The sequence below is a fragment of the Bacillus rossius genome (genome assembly GCF_032445375.1).
Source record: "Bacillus rossius redtenbacheri isolate Brsri chromosome 4 unlocalized genomic scaffold, Brsri_v3 Brsri_v3_scf4_2, whole genome shotgun sequence".
In the NCBI taxonomy this organism is placed as follows: Eukaryota; Metazoa; Arthropoda; class Insecta; order Phasmatodea; family Bacillidae; genus Bacillus; species Bacillus rossius.
This window is the reverse complement of record NW_026962011.1, coordinates 26,952,040-26,978,702: the sequence shown is the minus strand read 5'-3', so window position 1 is coordinate 26,978,702 and position 26,663 is coordinate 26,952,040. Positions and strand designations below refer to the sequence as shown.

At 34.3% G+C, this 26,663-nt stretch overlaps 1 protein-coding gene and 1 long non-coding RNA gene across 3 annotated transcripts in view; one reads left to right on the top strand and one right to left on the bottom strand.

Moving 5' to 3' along the window:
* LOC134542500 (uncharacterized) overlaps nt 1-26,663 on the top strand; it is a 145,627-nt gene that overhangs the window by 5,450 nt on the left and 113,514 nt on the right. The window contains exons 3-7 of one of the 2 annotated variants that reach the window (XM_063386847.1): nt 8,402-8,580; nt 9,275-9,433; nt 15,768-15,922; nt 16,268-16,335; nt 19,816-19,892. In XM_063386847.1, the coding sequence (XP_063242917.1) occupies nt 8,402-8,580; nt 9,275-9,433; nt 15,768-15,922; nt 16,268-16,335; nt 19,816-19,892 (638 nt within the window). Of the gene's footprint in view, nt 1-8,401; nt 8,581-9,274; nt 9,434-15,767; nt 15,923-16,267; nt 16,336-19,815; nt 19,893-25,364; nt 26,317-26,663 lie in introns of those variants that run through there. The other variant, XM_063386850.1, reaches the window with a different exon arrangement.
* Nucleotides 7,582-26,431, bottom strand: LOC134542501 (uncharacterized). Its single transcript, XR_010076804.1, has 2 exons — nt 25,614-26,431; nt 7,582-8,590 (listed from the first exon to the last, which is right to left on the bottom strand). It is a non-coding gene; the product is annotated as an uncharacterized LOC134542501 (long non-coding RNA).

Below are 26,663 nucleotides of genomic sequence, written 5' to 3'. Positions count from 1 at the left end.
TACTCATCTTAGAGGCTTAATATCATATATTTAATATCATTATTTCTATGAATATAAACTATACATAGTTTATAGTTTCATACTGGGTAGCCTGGGAATTCCGTAGGCGTAGAGACCACCATGTGGTGTGGTGTGAAAAAGCGCTGATGTTCTGGACACTTTGAGCGTTGGGTCGGCACGGGATGATGTAACACATCACAACCAATCCAGTCAGTTCCAGAAAGAGCATTGGGTATAAAAGCGGTTACTCCGGCCTCCAGGGGAGTTACAACAGGCGAGTTGAGTGAAGTGTGAATTCAGCGAGCAGCGCAGATGCTGAGTGATGGGACTGAACGTTTGTGACAGAGTGGTGCGAGACTGTGTGTGTAAACAGGTGCAAGGTAAGGGGCGAACCTCTGTTGAGCCTAGCTCCAGCAAGGAATGTTAACTGTGGATTGGACAGATACTTAGTGATTTTTGCACAGACAATGTGGTGATTAAATTAGTATTGTAAATGTAAGTAACAAATAAAACTTACAAAATTAATTGGGCTACCCTTACAAACCAGTTTTTCCCACTCGTAACAATAGGTACTTAATATTGATCACTAACATTTTTAAAAAATATTAAAATATTTATAAATTATAGAAAACTGCATTTAAAGTTTAAAGACTCAAACAGGTGGGCGGGTGGTTGGGGGAGGGGAGTAGGTGCGTACGCGCGCATGCTCAGGGTTCAGCATACATTTGTAGAAAAAGTTACGATAAAGGTAGAGTTTTGCCTTGCATGGACACCCAAGATTTGAGTGGGCTTCAAAACATTGAATTCCAATTCAGTTCTCATAAATTGTAGCCTCCTTAGAACCACAGCTCTAGGAAATTACATTGGCATGCACACCAAAGATACACAAATGTAGCCTCGTGCTAGAACGAGGATGCAGAGGGTTTACGAGTTTGGTCTTGACCGTAGTTATAGCGTAGAAGTACAGATCGTAGTTGGCAGGCCAGCGTTCGTGGCGGGGTATTATAAACAAAATTTAAATTACCGCTTTGTAGAGTCAGCTAGTTTAAATATTGAAATTATTTAATGTATTTAATAATTTCGGTTTCTCTAGCCTACCTCTCTCAGTTTTAAGAATTGTATCTAGGATCTTCTGTCTGAAAGTCAAAGTAAAGTGTGTCAAAAGTATGTTAGATACTAATATTGTGACTACACCTTGTAATAACGTGTAAACAAATTCAAATGTAATATTTATATTTGTGTGTAATGTTTATGAAGATGGTGACAATACACTTTGACATGCACAAAATCACACTTTATATAAATAAACTTAACTAAAATAATTTATTTTAAACTACAGATGGAATTTGTTATTACTCTCAACTTCAAAGCATCTAACAATTCTTTCACTTGTGTGAATTATCTTTACAATCAAATGTTAATTATTTGGATGTTATTTATTTTAACTAACTTCAGTCCGGTAGAGCGTGGACTACTGGGTACGTAACTTGCAGTACCAGTCAACCAAAATAGCAATACGTTCTTCCAATATCAAATTCCATCTATACTAGCTAATATTATGTAGTTCGGGATCGCAATTACGGAATTTGATTTGTAAATCTAAAGATGAACAAGTTAATCGGTTTTTCTGTACAAAGAATATGCTCTATAATATAAAAGATTCTAGTTCTGCAAAAATGTTCGTCTTGTTTAAATTGTAATTCGTTAGGGTACTTCTATATTCAGCGAGTCTTCGAGTGATGGGGTAAGGGACCAAACCTTGCTGCAGGATACCCACGAGACGTGTAGGTTCTCGGAGAATCCTTGGTTCGACTCATCCAGGACTGCGAACTTGGTGTTGCTCCTCCGTTCTCTAGCGTGCGGCAGGAATACGCGCCGTCACGACTACATCCTTCAGACTATGGGCTGGACTGCGCGACGGTCATCCTTCCCGGGCTCGAACTGCGACTTTTCAATCTTCGACAGGACTCTTCTTTCTTCGGAATTGTAAACTGCATTTATTCTTCGTAGTTTCAAAGCAAATTAAAGTCATTTGACGATCTCTTGAACATGGGTATTTGTCGACTTCTCTTCTTAAGTAATTATTTAAAATCTTGACGTCTGAGTCTTATCTTCGTCGATTAAAATTATTATTTCCTTCAAAATCTCAGTCAATATTGGCATTAATAACCATTTTCAATCTTCTATAAATATTCAATTCTAAATTAATGTCAAAATCGTTGCGTTCTAGCTGTTGTCTTAATCAAGTCTCAATTCGTTCTAAAGAATATTTTTCCGTCACTAGTAAACGATTTTCTTTAGTTTGTTGATAAAACAAAACTAGTAAAATTACTAACCATTACTGACGTGTTCATCTTTAAATTAATAGTGGTTTCAAAAAATACTGCTATGCTAGCCTTGACAATATTTTAAAATAAAAATTAACATAGAGTAATACATAGACAAAACGATAACCAAAGAAATTTACAGTCTGAATTATCATAGATTACAAATATAAACATACGGAATAAAATGTAATTAAACATAATAAATATTAAAGGAAATTAAATATTTACTTTCTATAAAGTGTAAATATTGCCTTTATAGCTTTATCAAAAAAAAGGCAAACTATAAACACTGGCCTAACAAGTCTTGCATAAAGACTCACAAATGCAGATACGCAGACCACTCATACAAATAGTCAATTAGGCAAAGAAAACGAGCATGGATAGATAAAGAAAGTATAGAAAATAAAATAATAAAAAAAATAATTACATATCATTAATACCACTGGGCAAAAAAACTAGACGCCACACTGATCATACCCTAACCAGTCGCGTGCTTACACCAATCGATCGGCCTCAGTTACACAGAAAGCTTGGTGATACACAATCGAACCTCGAGACACACATGTCTACCAAATAACGCCACCACCGGGTAACGTGTGAAACAAAAAAAACAAAGCTTAAGCAAATACATATACTAAACTATACACGAGCCTGCGAGCAAGAACACCGTGTGGAGAAAAGACGGCCAATACAGTATTTTAAACTATCCAAGTCACGTGCGCAAGACAGACGTTATGTCCCTGGGGAAACCAAGCCAAAGTAAAGGAATCGTCCACAAACTTACCCGGGCTGAAAGCCCCACACATTCGGTGAGAAAATCCAGGCACGGCAAAAAAAAACCTTCTTTACCATGGAATTGTCTTTTACAACACAAACAAAAATTGTGCCTAACAGGCAAAAAGCATCCAAGATATGACACCGCGTACAGCTCTCGAGTGAGACCCCACCTCTGTACTCTCGCAAATTAAACTAGCACGTGGTTCCTCCAAACATTGACCCAGTGAAAGGCCACGCACTTAAGAAATGAAATTGTGAACGGTGAAAAATAGACTGACACAAATAAAACAACTTCAGTAAAGCTATACACGTTAATGCACTCCACGTTAAAGGCGAAAAACAAGAATACATGAAGGAGAATTACAAGCTAAGCCCTAGGTTGACAAAGTTACAATACCGTAGACGCGTGAAGCTAGACGCAGAATAAAAGGTGGAGCCTTTAAGCAAGATGGCGGCGAGAAGCTAAGTGAAGTTAACAGCCCGAAACTTACTAGACGAAAGAGAGTCGAAAATGGCGACCTGGCCTTAAATAAGCATACACAACCTCCCACTGCGCAGGCGTAGAAGGGGAAACTAAGGGGAAAAAGAATCACAAGGTACAAACACGTCACTATGACAAACGGCCTGGAGTGTTGAGCAGGGGTGGAGTGAAGGGTAGAGGGGACCAGAGGATGGCTAGCGTGCGGACTTCAACGATGCGGAGATATCCACTGCAAAATAAGTCATGCTGAGGTTTGGGATTGAATCCATGGCCATGCTCCATCATTGTGATAAATTAGTGGTCACTGGCATGAGGATACAGAAAGTTTGCATGTTTCATGTCACATTGATGGTCGCTAGACTTTTCTTATGATTTAAAAATGTGTTAAGCCTTTAGAAAAAAGCTTGCTCCTTCAGCACAGAAATATGTATTTTCTTTTGCTACATACAATTTAATACATAATAGCAAATTAGATCCTTAACTATGTGAGCAAGTATGTTGTTTGTTTAGTTTCAACAACTACCGTATTCCTTCCTGTATTTTGGTACTATCAAAATGCTAGTAGATGCCGGCCACTCTATACACTTATTGCAGGTTTTATTATTAATAGTATTTTTTGTAAGTAACTTGCATTGAAACACTAAAATTTTCAACATTTCACACAAACATTTTTTGCAATGATTTCATACACCATAATGTTTTGGTTAGTTTCAATATGTTGTAAGAGTTTTCCAATTTTTTTTTTAAATTTTAAATTTGACTGTGTTCACATTCAAATATATTAAGTATATTAATTTAGGTGATTAAGTATGTGCTCTTCTAAAAAAAATTAAAATAAATATTAAAAAATGCTGTTTTTAAAAGTCATTTCATTTGATGACTGTTAAATGTCATTGCAATATTCAAAAGAGTTTACTGTTTTCAACAGTTGGTTAAGTTAGCTATTGTGGCATGGGCCTGTCACTGTATTTTATTTTGTAATTTTTGAAATTTTTTCTGTTTTTTTAGCAATGTTAGTTTTATTTAATTACATTTATAGTTAAGTTTATTTAGTTTATTTGTTAATAATACAATTTTAATTACTTGTGGTAAATTTGGATCAAAAAATATCAAGTTAGCAACTACTTTGAAAAGACTGGAATGAGCTGGAAGCTCATAGAAGTGGCCGCCGCGCGACATGAGTTCAGAAGGTGTATGCTGCGCGATGCCGTAAATGGAACTTTAAAAGAAATGGCGGCAGTGTCTACGAGGATGTATGTTACGTCTGTAGCGAACACGATAACATAATGTTTAGCCAAGTCACATTCCTGTATTTTACAAGTCGCACGAGCAAGATTTCTGTGTTGAAATGTGAAGTGCATATTTGGCAACGGAATCACGTACAAACCACGTTCGGCTGCTACTGGGAAGCTAAGCTGATTGTGAAACCTGCTGGGAGCATTTAAGGGTGTACTTACGTCCTTTTCACCTTCTGCAACTTGAGGCGTGATTTGTCTAGCTCTAGTTGCTGTTCCAAACCGGACTTTGCAATCACGAGTAAGTCTGTTTGCTGAGTTGCAAGCAGTTCGAACCCAAGCAAAACTGTGTGTGTGTTTCGAAGAGAAATACATGGCTGTAAAATTTTTCGGAAGTGCTAATAACTGTGAATTTTATGATTTTTTTTTCACACAAAATATGTCATGAGTGCGAATGACTTTAAAGTTGATTATGCCGGCATAACGTTTCAATAAAATTTTTGTAAGACCTTTTCTTGTAACAAAAGTTTAATAGTTTTATTAGCTTCCCAAAATTACATTGTATCTACAAACTTTTTAAAATAATTTTTAGTGAATTTCATAAGGTACTTTTAAGTGTCAAAATAATCTGTACCTATTAAAGTTATGGTAATTTTTGTTATATTTGCCAGAATATTCTAGTTTACCTATTAGTGGGAAGGTAAACAAATAATTTTATAATTCTATTATTTATTTGTCTCTCTCGTGCAAATTGTTAGTTGGTAATTATTTTGGTGAATACAGTGTAAAGGAGTTTTCACTTCTTGTCATTGGATAGTTTTTTACATCATTTGTTAATTTCATTAATTTATTTATTACAGTTGGGACATGTAGACCAATACCTCTTAAAGATATAACGGTTCGTTACATACAAAAATAAACATGTTGAACGCCGATTGTAATTTTGTTTTTATTTTTTCAAATAGAATGCACAGACGAATCCACTCATTTTCACAGTTTTACTCACTCGTTCAACACGTACATCTGCCCGTCGAAAAATGCTCACAGGTTGCGCGATGTGAATTAACGAAAAATAACGGAGATTTAGTAATGTTTTTACTAGTACACGAAATTAGTGCGGCCTTAAACATGGCCGCACCCAGCGAAAACAAATTTCGCCACGAGCCAAAACGCCGACGAAGGTGGCCACAATTTCTAATTTAGTACTGTTCGAAAGAAAATAAAACAAATTAGGTTGACTTAATGCTCGGCCTGGCTCTGACCACCAACGTTAAATTATCCATTAGCAAATTACATCATAATTTGGCGAGAAGCCATCGAACGTGACCTACTCGTGCAGCGTTCGACGGACGACTGGTGAACTCATGAACTCGTCTCCTCCACGCAGGGAGTAGACGTCACATGACCTCACTGACCAATCACACGCACGCTTCATTCACGCTTACAGATACAAGCCAATCACAGAACAAGTTACAATACATGGAAAAACCTTGTACACACAGAACTCTGGGCTTCTCCTGATCTATCTCTTTTCAATTTCACCTCGAAATCGGGGACTCCCATTCTCGTTCACTCTCCCACACCGTGAGACAGCAGTTATCACACAGTTCCCACGCAGGGGGAAATTACCGTCTTTATCTCGGTTGGCGGGGAAGCACTGTTCCTTTCTCACTTACACTTACAGGCCTCTCATGCCTGTCTTTCTAACCATCACACCAGCCCAGACACAGTCCCGTGATCTATAATTATAGTGCAACACGTTAATTAAAATTAAGAACAGCAATCATAATACAAATTACTTTACAAAATTAAAATCATTTAGAAATAACCTGAAAAAGAAGGCCTAAACAGGCAAAAATCTAGTACAGCGACTTCTTTGTGAATAATTACATAAAAAATAGTATTGATTGAAAATGTCTAATAAAATAATAAATACCTTCTTAAAAACATAGCAAGTGAAAATAACATATATTAGTATCCCTAACATCTGATTATACTGTTTCATAACTTATACATCATTTACTTATTACTGTTTACATATACAAAAGAAGTTTAAAAGAAAATTATTTATTTAGGGGGGCAGGGTCTTGCAATGCTACAAAGAGGTTACTAAGGTGTGCACAGGGATATAAAAAAAAAAGAAAAAGAAACAAAAACAATGAAAAAAAAACTCAATAAAAAACATGTAAAAAGATACAAGATACAATGGACAGAACAAACAAGAGACACGGACACAATATACAAATGATTAATGATACAATCATACTCTACAGGAAGAAATGTAATAAACAAATTGTAGACAGATAATTGTACAGTTTATAGTGAATAGTTGGGTTCAGTATATCAATAGAGAAAGAACTATTTATTGTAAGATATAGAAATAAAATATGGAGATTATGTGATTTAACTAATTTAGTTTTAAAGTTGATCATTATTGACCAGATTTGATCAAATTTATTATAGTTCTTGACTAGTCTAAAAATAATATCATTGGTTTTATTAATCGTACATAGTGTAGATTTTAGACGACTATGAAATTGGGGAACCCTAAAACCAGTGTTGTCCAGGACATATTTACAATTAATTTTATAACTATAGCAATTTTTTTACTTTTTTATAGATTTAGAATGCAAAGTCTAATTAATTTATTTTTAATATTTTCTAATTTGTTGGTATATAATAAGATGAATTAATGTTGTTCCTTAATATTGAACAATAGTCAAGTTTAGATCTTATTAGCGCTTTGAAAAGAGATAAAAGAGGATAACAATTTGTTGTGTAAAAAGTAATGTATTTTACTAGAGCTAGTGTTCTATGAGAGCTAGAAGTTAGGTATTCTACATGCTGATGAAAAAATAATTTTGAATCTGTAATAATTTTAATTTATTAAATGTTTAGCAACAATTTTAGTGAGTTGAAATTTCTTTGCCACTATCACGCATCCTTAATGTTTTGCTTCCTTTTTACTTATTTCCAGTAGGTAATCTGCTTGTATGTTTGCTTTGGGCCCATACCCTGTTGTAGTTGGCGCCGCGGTAAATGGTCAGGCGGTGTTTTCAGATAATTTTATAGTTTAATGTTAAATGGTAATGAAACTGTCAACAGACGCAGACCCAACCCGGGAATGAGGACGAAAGTTGGTCGCTGCTAGATACAACACTGACTTTCACTATATTTAAAATACTGTAAAATAGTTTGAATGGTCAGTTAGATTAGGCAGCTAAATTTAAAATACTCTAAATTGATGGAAACAATTGGCTAGGTTATACTAGCAACATTTAAAAAACTTCGAAATTTTCAGGACATGTAGTGCCAAAAAAATACTATTTTCATAGTTTTTATTTTTAGTTATTTTTCAGCACCTACTCTAATTTGTACAATTGCTTTTGTTCTTTCAGATGTTTGGCAGCATTGTTTATGATTTCCCACATGTGTGTGTGTCTGTGTTTTAATACTTAACTAAATTTTGTAATTGTAATGTAACCTTGTTGAAGATGAAAAGTGCCCTCGTAGATGTAGTTGCTCCGTCACCTTCCTCGCCCACTGGCATGCAGAAAGTCATGTCCACTGGTCGCTTGCAGCGTGGAGGCGCCGGCGTGGAGCGAGAGGAGCGTAGGCTTGGCACCGGTGTCCTCGCAGCTGCCCGGGGCGGTGGACGATCTGCACGATCTTCAGGAGCAGTTGAGGGCTCTCTCGGCTGGCCGTGGCTCAGGAACCTCCTGCTCCTCGCTGGGGCTGCTGCCTCCTGGGACTCTGGCAGGTGCGATACCCTACAGCATTACATTATACATCGTACAATACATGTTCAAAAAAAATATTCTGTAGCATTTTTTTTTTTTAAACAAATTACAATTCAAGAATGTAAATTTAAGTCAAAACTATATTTTTTGTTAAGGTGCATACAACGTATTGATGAATTCAGTTAAGTAATAATGTTAACTCATTATTTTGGAATCAAAATAATAAAATTCAAAACTCTGGAATACTATTTTACAATCACATAGGATACCGTATTTACTCGCATAATGTCCGCAGTAATTTGGCTACATTTTTGACAAAAAATGGGGTGCGGACATTATGAGGTGAAGTCGGAAAAAAAAAATTTTTTCCTCAAAATTTTACATGTTTTGTGTAGAGTAAAAAAATTGTTCTCTCATAATTAGTTTACTAGTACCCTGATTTTACTTATGCTCACGGTTCCGCGGATTGCATTAGTAAAATCGCTGCTTCGTAAAATTGGCGCCCTTCCCTCGGCCCAGTTGAAAAATATTAACGGCGGCACACTATGTCGCAGAGCGCTGGTGACTGGCGACCCTCCGCAGCGGACGTGAGAAATGTGACAGGTGTCGAGATAATTGGGTGCCGGCGATTAGTGGAAGATGCCACTCATTTTTTTTTTTTAAATGTCCCTTAAAACGGCTTGATTGCACATGGAATGACTGTCTGGTGTACAGGGTCTGCAGAATGCACAGCGAGCACGGCCGGCAGTGAGCTGGGAGAATGCTTGGAGGCTCTCACAGATGCAGATGGCGACCTGGCTTTGGACCTGAGTCTGCGCATGCAGCGGGCTCTGGCTGTGCGGTCAGTGCAGCGCTCGGCTGCGCTGCACTCAGGTACTGCACCACAGCCTCGCACTCGTACATCTGCTGCCTCAGCAAACTCATCTTCCCTTAAATATGTTACATATGTATATTGAAATTTAATTTGTTTGTGAATTCTGCATCCAAAGGTTTATTGGGCTTATAGAGAAAAAAAAAAGGTTGTGTGTGTGGGTGTGGGCACGCACGTGTTGAACAGCAGTTCCCAAAAGGTTCTGCGGCAGGGTCAGTCCTAGTAAGTATATATATATATATTAAAAAAAAATTATTTATAATGGTTGACTGCAGTGAATTATAGATTATGCATCCCTAAAGGTTTCTTTTCACAACCATAAATATAGAAATATTTTTTTTTTTACTTGAAACCATTGAGTCCTCTATTAGAGCAATTTATAGATAAAACTAGTAATATAGCTTGTGTTTAGATCTGATCCTTTTTCTAGAACACTTCAAATTTATTTGCAGGATTGGTAGTCATAAATTTAACAAAAAAATTTAATTTTCTCAAATATTTGATTTAATCTTATGTTTTGTCTTTGACATTTTATCTTGTACATAGTGTCTCTTTTTTTTGTATTTATTGCCTGGTGGTTAAGGTTTGCAAAGACTGTTTGGCTGGCACTTTCATAAATAATAAACAAAATTCAGATACGTCATAAATAAATTATGTGACAAAATATTTTTAATTAATTTTGTGTGAACCTAGGAGTGTGTGAACATTCTTTGTAAATATGTTAATGATAAATTCATGTTTTAAGTGTGAGTTTTATGAGTAATTTCAGGTATGTACTAGGGATGGGTCGGTACCGGTTCTCGGTTCCTACGGTTCTCAGCATTTTAACCGGCACCAAGAACCGCAGCTAAAATGGCGATGCCGGTACCGGTACCGGCAGTATAGCAAAACCCTATACGAAAATAGTCCTTCACTACAACTTAACTGCAGCATGAAATGGCTCAACTCATGTCCAATTCACATATGAATTATTTTTTTGGACTTCTGTGGAATAATATTCATCTCTAACTATAAAATAAATTAACGTGAAAATATTTAATGTTCTCGTCACATCTGTAAACAAAGTACGTTTCACAATCATAACATAACAGTTGAAGGTGCCATAGATGTAGTTCATAGATGTGTGCAACTGTATAACGTGCTGCAGCAGTGATGTGAGAACAGAAAGACGCCATGTTTGTTTCAATGGTTTTTAAAATAAGCAGCTAATTGAGTCGTTGACATGTAAGTATGAGTGACTGGTGTACAAAGAACAATTAAAAGTGCAAAAGTATATTTGTTTAATAGAATTAATGATTGATTTCAAATATTTCTAGAGCTGGGCCGATGCCGATCCCCGATCGAAATAATCGGCCGATTTTGTTAATTTTGCCGATCATTATGATTGGCAAAACGTAGCCGATTATTTGAGCAGATCATTGGTCTCCTACTGCAAACTTATAACATTGAATAATTACCTATACCTAACAACTTTCCATGTTTGTTTATGGTACTTTTCGGGAAGAAAATTCAATTATTCATCGAAAAATAATAGGATTTAATAATTAAAAACTAACCACACACGAAAAAAATATACCAATAAAGTAAACAAATAGCGTAAGTTTTATAAACATTGAACAGTTACATACCTAAGTTCAATTTCCACGTATATTTACGGTATTTCGCTAAAATAATTTTCCAGTATACTATTTGCAAAGTTATTTCTTATCATTTACGAACCGAAAACTATGTATTTGTTTACCATTTACGGTTAATATTGCCGCAATGGCGAATGGCGACTGTTTAGGTTGGTTATGTGACGCCAGAGATTAGAGTGACGCGCATCACGCGACAGAATTCACTACTTCTTCGGGAATTCATCTATTTAGTTTTTTCTCGTTAAATATGGCCTATTGAAAGTTTTGTTTAGCGAAATTAATATTCTTAACGTGTTTAGCAGGAAATAGAGCTTATTTTTCTTTTGTATAAAAACCTGGTTGACGAAGATTTTGTTCCCCATTTAATGGTATTTCGTATTCATAAATTAACTTACAATCGGGAATTATTGAAAGTTTGTTGACGGCACTGGGGGGAAGGAAGGGCAATAAAATTATCATCGCTGACGTCTACCGGCACACACGGATCACAGAATGACAGAGTTGTGATAAGGTGAAGATTTCGTTTGACTTTATTACATTTTAATGCAGTTAAGTGTGTGTGCGTGTGTGGTGATTTATAAGTAATCATGTCAAAGAAAAGTAGTTTTGTCTGGGAGCATTTCACCGTTAATAGTGATCCGTCAAAAGCAACGTGTAATATTTGTAACGCTATAATTTCGCGTGGCGGTACCAGTGTACGAGGATTCACGACAACAAATTTATCTAGACATTTACTGACGTTTCATAGCAAAGCAATGGAAATACAGGTGCATGAAGATCTGACCCACAAATCACAAGTATCTGATCTTACAGCAACAGCAAGCATTGTTTCAAGCAATGAAGGAATTGCTTCAAAAAGCACTTCTACCTGTAGTGATGCTACTAAAAGTCGACAATGTAAATTGGTAACAAAGGCTGTTAACCAACCCAGTATTTCAGAAATGTTCAACAAAAACGCTCAACTACCTGCCATTAGTCCTAGAGCTATAAATATAACACGACTGATTGAGGAAATGATCTGCAGAGATTTACAACCATTTCGTCTAGTTGAAGATATTGGTAAGTATAAATTGGCCATTTTTTTTTCCAATTTGTCCTCATTTATTAGATAATTAATTGTTAATTAGGCTAACTTACTTACTGGACGCTTTTCATAACTCTTTGTTTCCTTACAAACATGATTAGAGTATTCTAATGAAATTTTTTTTTATATTTTTTATGTTGATTTTTAAAATCTATTTATTATTTTTGCATGTTTCCTACTTTGTATTCTGATGGCCTTTATTAATTTATGCAACGATTAGCATAATTTTCACAATATTTATATTAAACAAGGTAAAATATTTTAATATATGATTTACCCCATAATAGTTATGTCGCAACAAACAGCCGACTAAGTGAAAAAAGGAACCAATTGTATATTGTAAACACATTCTAAAATCATTGACTCTAATGAGGACTTTTTTAATTGCAGGTTTCAGAAATCTTATTTCATACCTCGAACCTAGATACCAGATGCCCGATCGGACCACTTTTTCAAGAAAAGTAATTCCTGACCTCTACAGTGAAGTCCGTGGAAAAATGTGTGCAAAACTGTCACATGCTGTGTATGTCAGTTTCACCCTGGACATGTGGTCATCACTTGCAAAACAAGATTACATGTCTTTAACTGTGCACTTTTTTGAAGAAGACTTCAGCAGAGTAGAGTTGTGCTCGGAAGTTGCTCCATTTACCCACACACATCACACAGCAGTTAACATAGCAAATTTCCTTAAGTCAACTCTTCAGACATGGAATGTTGACATGAGTCAAATTCATTGTGTTGTTACTGATAATGCCAAAAACATGATTTTAGCTATGAAAGAAGCTCAGGTGGAACGTGTTCACTGCACCGCTCACACACTACAACTTGTGGTGAACAACTCCATAACATCCCAAAGGAGTGTAAGTGACATGTGTGCACGTGCCAGAAGAGTAGTAGGACATTTTAACCATTCAGTTGTTGCAAACAAAAAGTTAGTGGAGTTCCAGAAGCTCAACAATTTGCCAACAAACAGATTGTTGCAGGATGAGGTAACAACAAGATGGGACAGTACTTACCTAATGCTGCAGCGTCTGTTTGAGCAGAGAAAGGCTATCATGTTTTTGTTACCAGAATTTAATTTGATGTGTGATCTCTCATCAAGCGACTGGAACTTGATGGAAAATTTGCTACCATTGCTAGAACTTTTTTACCGTGCCACATGTGCTCTCAGCAATTCACAGACGACAGTTTCGGAAGTTATTCCAATTGTGAATGGACTGAAACTTGATTTAGAACAGATGCCAGCAAAACATATGAAGCACATGGCAAAAGACATGCTGCACCATCTGAATGAATACTACAGTGATGTGGAACAAAATGATGTATTCACATTTGCCACGATCCTAGATCCCCGTTTCAAAACAACAGGATTCAGTAAACCTGCAGTTGCAGAGGTAGCAAAGAGAAAACTTTCAGATGTTCTCACAAACATAACTGAAGGAACTGATGTTACACAATCTACATCTACAGAAAGCAAAGTTCCGAAGGAATCTGTAGGTTCACAGTCAATGGTTTCTGTCTACAGTAGACTAATAGCTGCAAAGACACAAGCACATGCTCACACAGCATTTGTGACTTCTCCTCGTCAACAGCTGCAGCAGTATTTAGCAGAACCTTTGCAGAACACAACTGGAAGTCCATTTGCGTACTGGAAGATATCGCAGTACAAGGCTTTGAAGAAGCTTGCTTTTAAATATCTGACTCCACCAGCATCATCTGTTGCCTCAGAACGTCTCTTCAGTACCGCAGGCCTTGTTTGTGACAGGAAGAGATGTGCTCTAAATCCAGAAAAAGTGCAAATGTTGGTATTTTTGAACAAGAATTTGAAACATCTGAACTAAAACCAAAAAACATCATCCCTGAAAAATTAAAATTGCATAATTTGACAGTTTTCATTAATTCAGCTAAAACAGCTTTCATAATTTTGTGTTTGTTTTTGAACCACTTTTGCTTAATCTTTAATATATGGTTTCAGGTGATAAGGTATAATAGTATAAAGTAACTGAATTTTGCAGAGCACTGCATCGGCCGATTAGAAATGGCCAATAGATAGATTTTTAAAGAAAAACAATATTAGTGTGTTAATTTGTGAAAGTGAAATTACAGACTCTTTACACAGCCTCATTTATCTGGTATTCTGGTAGGCCAAGTAACATAGAGTTATAGCAAAGTAGCAGTTGTGCAATGTTCATTGATTGTCAGTGTTTTCTGTTCAACATTATTATTTTAATTAGAATTAAGGACAGTGAGTGACCAATAATGCATTATTGGAATTGAAGCATGCACGACTTTATTGTGAAATGTAGGTTTAGTAATATGGTTTTGGTTGTAATTGTAATTAGTATTGAAAATTTAAATTTGAAATTCTCTCCTTAAGTAATTCACACTTACATTAAAAAACTGTCAATTTTAAATCCTGTGATGTTGCTTGGATAGGCCACACATTTCCAGTTTTTTTTCAGGTTGTTTAAAATTTTGTTTATTACAAAATTAATCAATTTAGAGGTACTTCAAAGGCTCTAATCGGCTCAGAAGATCGGCAAGATCGGCAGCAGATGATCGGCATCGGCATGATCGGCAAAATAGTTGATCGGCCCAGCTCTAAATATTTCCGTAATAATTTTCGGCATTCTAACATTTTATGCTATTGTGCAGTACTGTGGAGTGTAAGTTCGCTGCATCTGCAGCCATCTAGCGGAATGGCTAGTAACTTTCTCTTTTAGGCAAACGGGATTGCTTTGAAAGTGGCACGTTTGTTTTTAGTGGTAATAGTGTAATAGTGTTGACGTAGATCCCGCGGACACGTGATAAAAGAAGTTTTTTTTTTTTTTTTGCAAAGTGGTGTATGGATGGTAGATGTTTTTACTATTGACTGGACAAACAAAATGCTTGTTGACACTTGTAAGGTATAATTATTCCGGCAAAACAGTACAAATTGTGTAAGAAATGTCATCAGAAGTGTGGCAGTAATTGACTTGACTGCAAACAAACTGAATTCGATGTAGACAATTTATAATTTTAATACTTTAAAAGTTCACCATCAATTTAATTTATTTCCATTATTGTAATATTTTCTTTTTATTCCTATGTTTTAAAGGAGGGTGTATGTAGCTTTCTTTAGATAATTGCCAGAATATAGTAAATTTTAGTTTTATTAAGGGTTATCTATATTATTTATAATTATTTTTCACTAATACATATTAAATTTGCAATAGGTTTGTGTGTTTGCTGTAGCTTGAAAACTGTACTAAACCTTTTAATTTGTTTTGATAGCCTCTTTAAAGACTGAAACATTATGCCAATGAATTTCTTTGTAAGCATACAACAAAAACATTGAGGAAAAAACAATGCAAATAAATTATTATTTTTCAGTGTTATAAACAATAAATTGTTGAAGATGGAAGTCTAGATACAGGCTTTTTAGTGCTTTTTTGTAGCAGAAACAATAAATAGTTTATTACTTGAAACACCTCATAAATAATGTATAAATAATGTTTATTTTATTTTTGAAGTCAGAACCGAGAACCGATTTTTAAGAATCGGTACTGAACCGAGAACCGGGGAAAAACAGGAATTGACTCATCACTAGTATGTACGCTCCTGGTTGTTTTCAAGGTTTTGCAGTGGTGCCCTGTGTTCAGACATCTGGCACCTGCCCTACGGGTGAGCAACATGTGTCGGTGAACCTGGATACGTCAACCAGCAGTTCGGTGCTTAACGACATTGCGGCTCGCATCCAAAGCGACTGGGCCAAGACTTCCACCACTCAGGTCAGCAGTGCTTGTATTGTTTGTAAATTTTGGTTTTAGTTTTTTTTTTTTCCTGAACACTTTTTAAAACATTAGATGCTAGGCATAAATGTTTCCGAGATCTGCAACTATAGCTCGTCTGACGAGAGAGTAGTTTCTTAATGTTTTACTTTTGATTATGATATTTTTGCTGTGTTTTTTTTTGCTATGTATTTTGTAAATAATTCCATGAAAAACTTAATTGTTCCATAGCATTTTGGTTTCTACTATATAATTAAAGGCTCTACGCCTGAGGGGATGTAATAAAATAAATTATAAAAAAAGAGAAGGCAGAGTTGGTGGCACCCAAAGTTGTGTTTGTTCCAGGGAAGCCTGGAGCCACCGGCAGTTCCCATGGGCATGTCATCGGCCTCACACATCCAGAAGGCTTTCAGGTTGGTGAACAGTGCTTGTCGTACAGTACTGAGAAGTGAAATCTGTAATCTCCACCTAAAATTAGACCTGTGCGTGTATAAGTTTTTTATTTATCATTAGTGATGGGATTTTCGATACTTCAATACCTCGATACATTCGATACTTGACGGTATCGCAAAGTATCGAGTATCGAAACTGTAAGTTCGATACATTTTTTCGATACCGGAATGCTTGTTCATTTGTATTGAATTAAGTTTTGAGTCGCCATCGTACAAAATACAACTACAGTAGAACCTCAATGATACGTTCCCGTTTCATACATTTTCCCGTGTCATACGCCGATTAATTTTGGTCCCGCCGAAAGTACTACTATATTTTTTACAATGGTTTACTTTCCCGGAACATACACTTATAAAATCATTAATTTCCCGTTTCATACGTTTTTACGATGCGGAAAAGTCCTAAAATTCACATATTTTTGTTAGATATATTCCTCCTGATAAATTACGTTTTATATAATGCTTTTATTTTGAAAAACGTTCATTGTTTACCTTTGCAAACGTAAGAAAATAACTTTATCGCAACATAGATATGGATATTATCAGGAAGACTGTGCACTTTGCTAGTAGCATCTATGGCCAGCACCAAGCGAGACTAGTGACACAAACTAGCAATGATTATGAAAATGGTGCACGCACTTTACCAAGGCACGGATCTCATATTTTGTGCATTCATTAATCTTTGAACTGAATATACCCGTTTGTTATTGTTTTCTTACGATCAGATTGTTTTGTATTTTACGTTTCTCAAGATAAAATTTTATTGATAATTGTTCTGTTGCATAAAGTTGTTTGTAAAATGAAACAAACAAGCAAAAATTTCTGATTTTCTATTTTCAATAGCCTAATTTTTTTATTTCTAATTTAGGCTTGGAGACTTTTCCCCCCCTCCAAGAAAGGACTTCAAACATTTTGTAAGGCCACTGTTTCTCATGTCAGCTTTACTTGATTATGGACTGTATTTTACGTTTCTGGTGGTTTTATTATATGTATATATAACAATGAATTCATATCTTTCATTAATATTTTGCAATTATTTACACATTATGTATTTAAGTTTAATCTGACATAATGCTGGTATGATAGATTGAATTTATATAGTTTAAAACTAATTTATGTTATTTGTAATAGTTGTTACTTAATGGGAAAATATTTTTCCCTGGAGTATCGAAAGTGTCGAAAATATCGAAAGTTTCGAACTGAATAAACAATACAGAATCGAGTATCGAAAGTGTGGTATCGTCCCACCTCTATTTATCATATACAAATATACAATTATTCTCAAATACAAATATCGAATAGTAAAAAATGAGAATTAAAATCTCAAATAAAATTTTTTCATGACATGTATAGCAACTTTTGGAAAATTAGACAGATAATACTAAAGAAAAAGGTAAGTTAGGTTAAGTCAGCTACTTTAATAAAATGGAAAATATATGTTAAAATATTTAAATTATGAATTAAAAATTAGGTATTGTGTTATGCAGCAATCCTTATCCTATTAAGTACCTGAAATACATTGTACATTTAATATAGATCAATATGGCCCTTTACAGCATGTAATTTAAAGGAATATTTTCGAAAATATTACAGATTTAAAATGCAGGGACATTGCGGTTGCGGTGGTACCGGCCGTGTGGCTGGCGGCGCGTGCCTATAAATAGCATAGTATATTTAGTATCAGCATTGCACCCGTGCGAAGTCTGGGCGAGTCGCTAGTTTTGATTAAAATACTATTGTATGGAAAAAATGTAGATAACGTAGCGCTGTTTTGATTAGCGCTCTGTTTTACTGGAACAAATTAGGGTTGGGTGTTACAATGTTTGTCTTGATAATCAGAATAAAATAATTTTACAGCAGTTTTTTTGACATAACTTTAACCGTGTTTTTCGGTTATCCGTGGATCCTTTGCCAGTCATTACCCTGGATAATCAGGAGTCTACTGTATATGTTAATTTAATATAAATAATTTATTTTACATAGTTAAAAATTCAAACAAGTTTTACATTTTTTTAAACATAAATCATATTTAACTTAAGATTAAAACTGCATACTGTACATTCTTTTAAAAACAAACCCTCTTGAAGAATTTTCTTCACACCTACTTCACCTTTTATATTCGCTTTGTACTTTTTATTTAAATATTATTTCTTTTGCAGATCCTTTTTTTATTACAATGAAAAATAATTATTAAATTTTCCTTTCAAAATTTTAATATTTCAACAAAATCATACGCATAATAATTGTAGTTAACTTAATCCAACCAACATTTCACTTTACTATTATTATTTATATAATTTTCCAGAAGCCACTACACTACACATTTATATTTTATTTCAATATGTATTTGTTATAAGATGTGAAATAAATATTTAGTGGGATTCTAATCCTTACTACTATTAGAATTCAATATTCATATTTGAGAATATTTTGATATTCGTATTTGTTTTATTTGTTTTAGATTCAAACCAATTCAAAACTGATATTCTCACAGGCCTACTTATCAAGTGTTCGATTATTTCGACTAATTGATAGGCATTGATCTCAGAATAGCAATGCATTGTAATGTGCATTCAAACCAATACATACTGTGGAGATTTTGACTACTAATTGATGAGAGTAATAAACTGAAAAATTCTTGTAACTTCCATGGCATGCTGTAATTATAGCCTAGCTATAATTATAAATGGTTCCAAGCATTTCAAGTAAAGAAACAAAAAAATTTAGTGGTCTTGTTATCAGCATTTTGAAAAGTCAGAAATACTGTTAATTCTAGGAACATTTTATATCTTTGGTATTATAAACTTGCAAAATAGCAACTTTACCATTACTTCTTTGAAATGTGTAAGTATTTATTAAATTTAATCAATACAGATTCCTATTTTTTAATGTGTTACATTTCGCAGATACATTTCCATAGTGGTTTTTTTTTTTGAAGACCAACGCTCATCTGAAGTTTTTTTTTGTACAGCAGGTTATTACAAATTGCATGAAAAACCATTGTACTAATAAGTTTTCTTTGTTATTTCCATTAAAACTATATGTCGCTAATGTGACGTGGCCGTGGTCAGGAATATGCAGAAGATCTTTAACTGTACTGGGTCGCCAAAACTTCAACCTTAATCTGTGGGTGCAAAGAATTGCAATTGGTTTTGGAAGCAATATATACTAGTATGTAGGTATGTACATTCTGTGACCTGGTTATGGTTATGTTTATTGACATAAGCCTGTAACCATTTTATAAAGAATGTGTTTTTCCTGGTGTGTACATTTGAGTATTGATTATTCATGTTATAAATTTTGTGGATAAGGCTAAGAAACATGCTCCAAACACTCTAAAAGCAAGTGGTCTTGTAGCTAACAATTTGATATCGCGAAGTGTTGTGTGAGAATATTATTTTTTCTGTTATAAGTGTGCTCAGCTCATTGGTGTCTGTCCAGTTTGGCGAGCAGCACCGACTTGGCTGACATGGAAGAACTCATGGAGAGATACGGGAGTGACGAGTTCCTGTCTCAAGGTTTGCCTTCATCTGTTTGTGTTTCATTTAAAAATTGATTTGAAGTGTTTGTCAACAGCCTAAGGCTGATTATAAACAAACTTCCAGAATTAAATACTTTGATTCAAATTTTAAAAAAACCAATAATAACACAATTCAACATTCCAGAATTATCTATAATAAATTCAAAACTCTTTTCTAGTTAGTTCCTAGTCATTTAAAATCTCTGCTGGTGTCTACCAACCGTGAAAACCGAAAAAGAGACTGGGATTTGAATTTGAATTCAGGAATTGTGAATGGTGTTATTATTGCGGGTTTACAATTCAAATCAAAGAAGAAGTTCACTTAAATATTTTGCTACATTAAGGAAATTCAGAGTTACAACGTTTGAGTTTGAGTGCTTGTGTAGGTGTTTTGTGACAAATCTTGCGTATTGCACACTAAATAAGAACAATTAGGAAGAATTTAGCACATTAACTAATTGACATTGCTTGTAAATATAAAACAAAAATTGCAAAACAAATTTATTTTTATGATAGCTAAAGTAACTTAAGTAGTGACATTTTAAACTTAAAAATAAATAACGATTATTGCCTCTAACGAAGCATCTTTTCAAACATTTTGAAAACTTGGCTATTGTGAAATTTCAAAAATACAATGAGTAAGATTATTCTTTTTTTATTTTTAATATGTGTATACAGCACCCAATAAAAATAGTCTTAAATTTTTGTACAAAGAATCTTGCTGTCTCTCTCTCATTTTGTATTAATGATCGGACAGTTCTAGTTCTGGTTCTCGGTTCCACCAGTTCTCAGAAAATTATTCGGCACTGAGAACCTTAAAGATAATCCCAGTACCATAGATAGCTTAGCAGCCAAATGTTTCAGTGGAAAAAATAACACTTGCTCACTACTATTAAAGTGTGTAGACTCTACTTTCGCTAAAAGTTTTATGCTGTTACAGCTTTCACAGGGTAAATAAATGTGATTCTATTTATTAATTTCGACACTTGTGATGTAAAATTATTTTAAATATTTGGGCAACATACTAAACATTTATGAAATTTATGAAGTGTTTAGTAGTATGTATTATAATTAGAGCCAAGATTTTACCGTTTTATTTTTTTGGAAATTTCGTCCTAAAGATTTTGAGATTTCGTCTTTATCGTTATAAAAATTCAGATTTTTTTGGTATCGCCTTTATGATTTATTGAAGAGATTTAAGATCAATAATAGTAAATATAATTGTAACCCCTGTTATTAATATTTACAATTTTTTCTCAAAGTAAATTAAAACATTGTTCAAAGTAAATAAATATTAACGGTTTAGATTGTGTATTAGAGGAAAGTATAAAAACTTTATGAACATAACTTAGGACCTTATAATTTTGGCATTATTCTTCCCATATTTGGTGAAGGTGCATTTATATACAGGTGCCAGTATTTTATTTCGGTGAACATTATTCATGATTTATGAGAAAGCAACCATAGTTAGAAGTTCAGCATTCTCAGGCAAAAGAGATCTTCTCCGGTCACTGACAATGACAGAATACTTTGAAAATGACCTTTCAGTGTCAACATTTGATGTTGGTATCCACATTTATTTGAGTGCAGCTGCAGCAAACTCTGGAAAGTCACATTTCAGTTGACACAAGAGGTTCACTATGTCTACACTGGCTGTGTGTGGTTTTTGTAGTTCACTGTTTACAAGCTTTTGAAGGGCCATATAACCTGCTGCTATTGCAGTTCTTGGCACGTTTTGTAGGAAAGGTAGAGTATCAACCATTTTTGAGAACTTTTTGTCTTCTATGCTGACAGTCCCAATATTTTTGGGGTTTAGCAGGGCATCAGTATCACGAAAAAGTGCATGAGAAGGATCACTTGAGACAAAATCATGTAGCTTTAGTAAGCTAAGCTGTGATGTCTGTTTGAACTGTTCTTTCAAGGCTGCAGACTGAACACTTTTCATTTTTCTCAGTAACTTTTCAACAGCCTCTGGAAAAATTCCTTTTGTTAGAACTTCCAATGAAATTTGAAGCTTCTGAAGCTTTGAATAGAGGAGGTGGGCAGTTGGGTAGGAGGATCCCTCCAAAAAGTTTATTGTGTAAACAAAGCAGGCACAATTTTCAGTGACAAACACACACTGAGCTTCAAGGGCTTGCATCTCACTTTCTTGCAGTCCCTTTTATGAATTTCACACCAGCATTATTTTCTTCACTCATTTGTTCGAAGAAGCTAAGAATGTTATGCAGGTGATCAGCCAGGTAGAAAACAGCATGAAACCACGTGTTCCATTGTGTCACAATGGGCATTGGAAACATCTTCACGTTATCTTTTCCATTCTTGTCCCTCAAAAATTTGAGGTATGTTGAGGTGTGTTCAAAAAAGCATTTTTTACCTTGATCACAAAGAGGTTTAAATCCTCCAAACTGTTCTGCCAGATCTGCCCTACCAGATTGATTTTATGTGCCCAGCACTGAACGTGGTACACATGTTCACCAAATATACCTTTCACAGTGCTTGCAGATCTGGTCATATATCTAGCACCGTCAGTTACATATGCAACTATTTTTTCTTCTTTGATTTCATACTTGGTGCATTATGTCAATCACAGCTTTCGAGCAGTTGACAGCATTAGCAGCTTCAAGTACACGTGATGCTCCAAGTAAAATGCTATGTTCTGCCCCTGGCTGCAATATTTGGAAAAGAATATTGAACACACAGTTATTTGCTTTATCTGTGGTTTCATCTGCCATAATTACGACTTTCTGGTCTGCCACTTTTTCTCTGATCTCTGCCTCTTTCTTTTCCCTTAAAAGAGGAATATATTTATTTCTTACCCAGTCTGCACTAGGTATATCACCAGCACCACTGACATGTTTTGCTAGCCATTCCCTAAGTTTGCAGTTGTCCAGTTTCTCAACAGGAATTCCAGCCACAATAAATGTTTCAACTGTTTCCAGTACAAATTCATCTTTTTGTTCCTTGGCTCGTTTTAGCACCGGCCCTGCCTCATCAATTGAAAGCTGCCGTTTTGAAGTTTGTTGCCTTTGCTTCCCATTTTTGTGTCTCTGACTGAATGTGTTTGTGTAATGTATCTTTCCTTTCAAACTCTAAACGACAGTCACAAAATTTACACATCAATATTTTACTACCACTCACATAAAACCCTTCTTTTGAAAATTCTGCTGCACGTGCAGCCACTGTTGGTTTACTTATAGGCATTTTTTGGTTTGTTACACAATGTAGCTAACCTTTTCCTAAGACAGCAACGCAGAAAAAACATCCACAGAAACTTAACGAACTTAAAAAGTTTTAAAATGTAATGAAAATATAACTCAATTTATGTTGCAGCACGGTAAATACGTTACGGACGCTGTAGAATGCATTTTTTTATGTTTACAAAAATAATTTTGTTTGATGCAATCATGCCAATACACGAAACATTAATATTCTTTTTTCTTAACACATGCGATGCATGCTGCACTTCATCAAGATTTTTAAGTTTCGGTTGCTGCGGTTTCACTTATTTAGTCAGAAAACGATAAATTTTTTCCTGGCTTTTAAATTACGTTATAAAACACGCACTCGAAAATTATTACGCTCAACACAAGTGTGTTTGCGTCGTGTTGGCTAACAGTGACTATTTACAATCTTCGCAAAATGGCGGCACTGTTTTTCTAACGTGTATATATAACCAAAAATGAAAAAAATTATTATCTGTGTAAAAATTATGAAATATTAAAGTCTTCTGTTAGATTTATATATTGCAAAAGTGTGTTTGAAACGCCTACAAACAAAGTTGTTCCAAGAAACGACATAAACAAGAATTTGTCTAACTGGCGATGTTATTGTTATGTATTTTGTGTTCATATGGTACGTAATCTATTGATCGCGTTTTGGTGCTGTAAACACTCAATATTGTTTTATTTTGTGTTATTTCGCATGCGTGAAAAAATCGTGGCTCTAATTATAATATTCAGTTTTATGGCTGTGCATGAATCAATTTTTCAGTTGGAAAAATATTTGGGTGGGAAAGAATTAATTTCCATGGGAATTGTGATGGAATCTGCAAAAAACTTAATTGAACATGCACTGCTTACTATAGTGCACAATCAAGATTATTTCTGAACTGTCCTTCGTAAAATTAAGGCTTTTAGGTGGTTAAGAAACCATCAACTTGAGTCTTCAAGGAGTTTTAATTCACAGTGTTGGGTTCAAAATCTAAACTTTTAAACAAAAAAAAAAGTTTTTAATGCAAATGTAAAAATTAAATGCTTAGTTTGAAAGGAAAAACTTCCTAGGGACATACAGACAAACTAGACTTTTCTAAGCAAAAAAAAAAATCAAACTATCTATTATTTAAGATTTGTTTTTCATTGCAAACCATAAGATTCTTATAAGTTTAAGTGTGACTACGTGAATAAACTAAAATCTTAATGTTATTTTGAAAGTAATAATGTTGAAGATATTTTTGTGATTTAAAATAATTTATTAAATAGCTGTCAACATTTTGAAACCACAAGCTACTACGTTAATTTATAGTGATGACATTCTTTTGTAAAATGCAACTCTCTTAATTATGAAGTATGTGAATTTAAAAATGTAAAAAATTAATTAATTTTTTTTTTTTTTGTAATTCATGGATTTAGTCTGTAGCGCAAAACTAATTTTATTATTCTTAAAGGTGGCTCACACTTAATTGTCCCCCTTCTGAAACAATTATTTAATACAAGTCTGTAAACCAAAGTTTTCCTTAAGCAAATAGATAATAGCTTAAGTAATTCCTAATCACAACAATGGTACTGAATTAAATATCTCTAATTATCGACCAATATTTCTTCTTCATGGTTTATCTAAAATCTTTGAAAAAATAATTTTCAAAATTGTTAGTTTTCCACCAAAAATGAGTTTATAACAGGTATGACCATTGCTACAAATTTAATATTTTCGTTAATCCTATATACTATAATTCAGGTTGATGCCTGCTATTTTAATCTATCGAAAGCCTCCGACACTGTTAACCATGCATTCTTTCTTACTTGGCAAATTATCTAATTTTGGTTTAAGTGATAATTTTGTGAATTGAGTTATCTTAAAAAATATAAGTTTTTTTTGTATGAATTAACAACTGTAATTCTTCACTATTTAAATCTAGTTCTGGAGTACCAATATATTAATTTATGACCTCTGTCTGGTTCTCAATCACTACTGGTGTACTGTTTGCTGATGATTTAAAAATTTACAGAAAAATTTCCACTCCAAAAAGTATCTTTATTATTTTAGAAAGACATTGATGTAATTATCAATTGGTGTAAATTAATCGTGTTACTCTCAACAAAGCTAAAACCATTATAATATCCTTTACTAGGAAATATCTGCCCGTTAAATATACAAATTAGATTCTCAAATCCTTCACTTTAAAAGACCTCTGTATAATTTTAGATTCTAAATTATATTACCAGCATATTAACTACTTAATTACTCGGGCGTTAATAAAGTATATCACATTTTATGCTACTAACATTGATTATATGATTCTTTTTAGCATTAATAAGGTCTCAATTAGAATTCTATTCAGTTGTTTGGAACAATATCAATTAGGGATGGGGCGACCGAATCCAATATCCGCCGAATCCGCCGAATCCTAGGGATTCGAAGGTTCGGCGGGTCTGATATAGGATTCGTCAAAGGATTCGGTTTTTACTATTTACGGGGAAAAAATACAGTAAAACTCGCTTACGAGGTCCCGCATGGTAGGTTTTTCCGTATAAAGCGTTTAAATTGCCCGAGGTCTCGTCATTACGCCATTAAATGTGTGATATAATGTCCGTTAAAATTTTTTCTGAAACTTCTTGTCTCAAATAATGGCACACGTAAATATGAAGAAAAGACAAATGAACAACAACATACGAAGAAATATGGATGATATACCATAACTACAGTACAAACCCAATAGTTATTTTAAGATAATTACCATAAAAAGAACTAAAGATTCTTTGTAGAATACCATAATTACTACAGAAGCATGATAGCTACCATATTTGCACTATAGTTACCGTAACAACTGAGATGTATATTTACCGTGATAGTAATGTATTATTTATTTATGACATATTAAATTAAAGAACATTGTTAAAAAAAAAAGGATGTTAAACTTTGATATGTACGGTTGGCACATGTTGCTAAGAAATAATGCGATCTGAAAGAATGCAGTACTACTACGAAAAGTGAAAATGGTACTCGTGGATTTTTAGGTTATGGCAGTCTTTCGTTTTTCAGTAATATCGGCCGAAAATTAACGAGCGTACTGTATCGGAAGTCGGCAGAAATGCCGATTCAACTATATATTGGCAAAATCGGCTTCTTCAATACAGCTCTACATTTAATGACATGAGTAAACATATTTCAGACTTCAGGATATTGAAAAAGACTTTAATTTCCATGTAGGTTTATTGTGTGTATGTTTTTTTTTTTTGCAAGTGTAAATTGAATGAAGTAAAATGTTTTTATTTTTGTTACTTTCAATTGATTAAACTTTAATGACCAGTTACAGATATTTATGACACTAATTTTGAGGTTAAGCAATTTTACTAAAGCATTCCAGCCAAGCAGGTTGCCAGCGAGAGACGCTTCTCTTTTGCTGGAAACACTATCTCCAATCGTAGAGCTAATTTAACTCCTGAACGTGCAGAACAAATTATTGTTCTGAATGATAGATTAAAGAACAGAATTTAATACTCTGTGACAATCTCTCTCAGAATTATTGTGCTGAAAAGTGGAAATGTTGAAA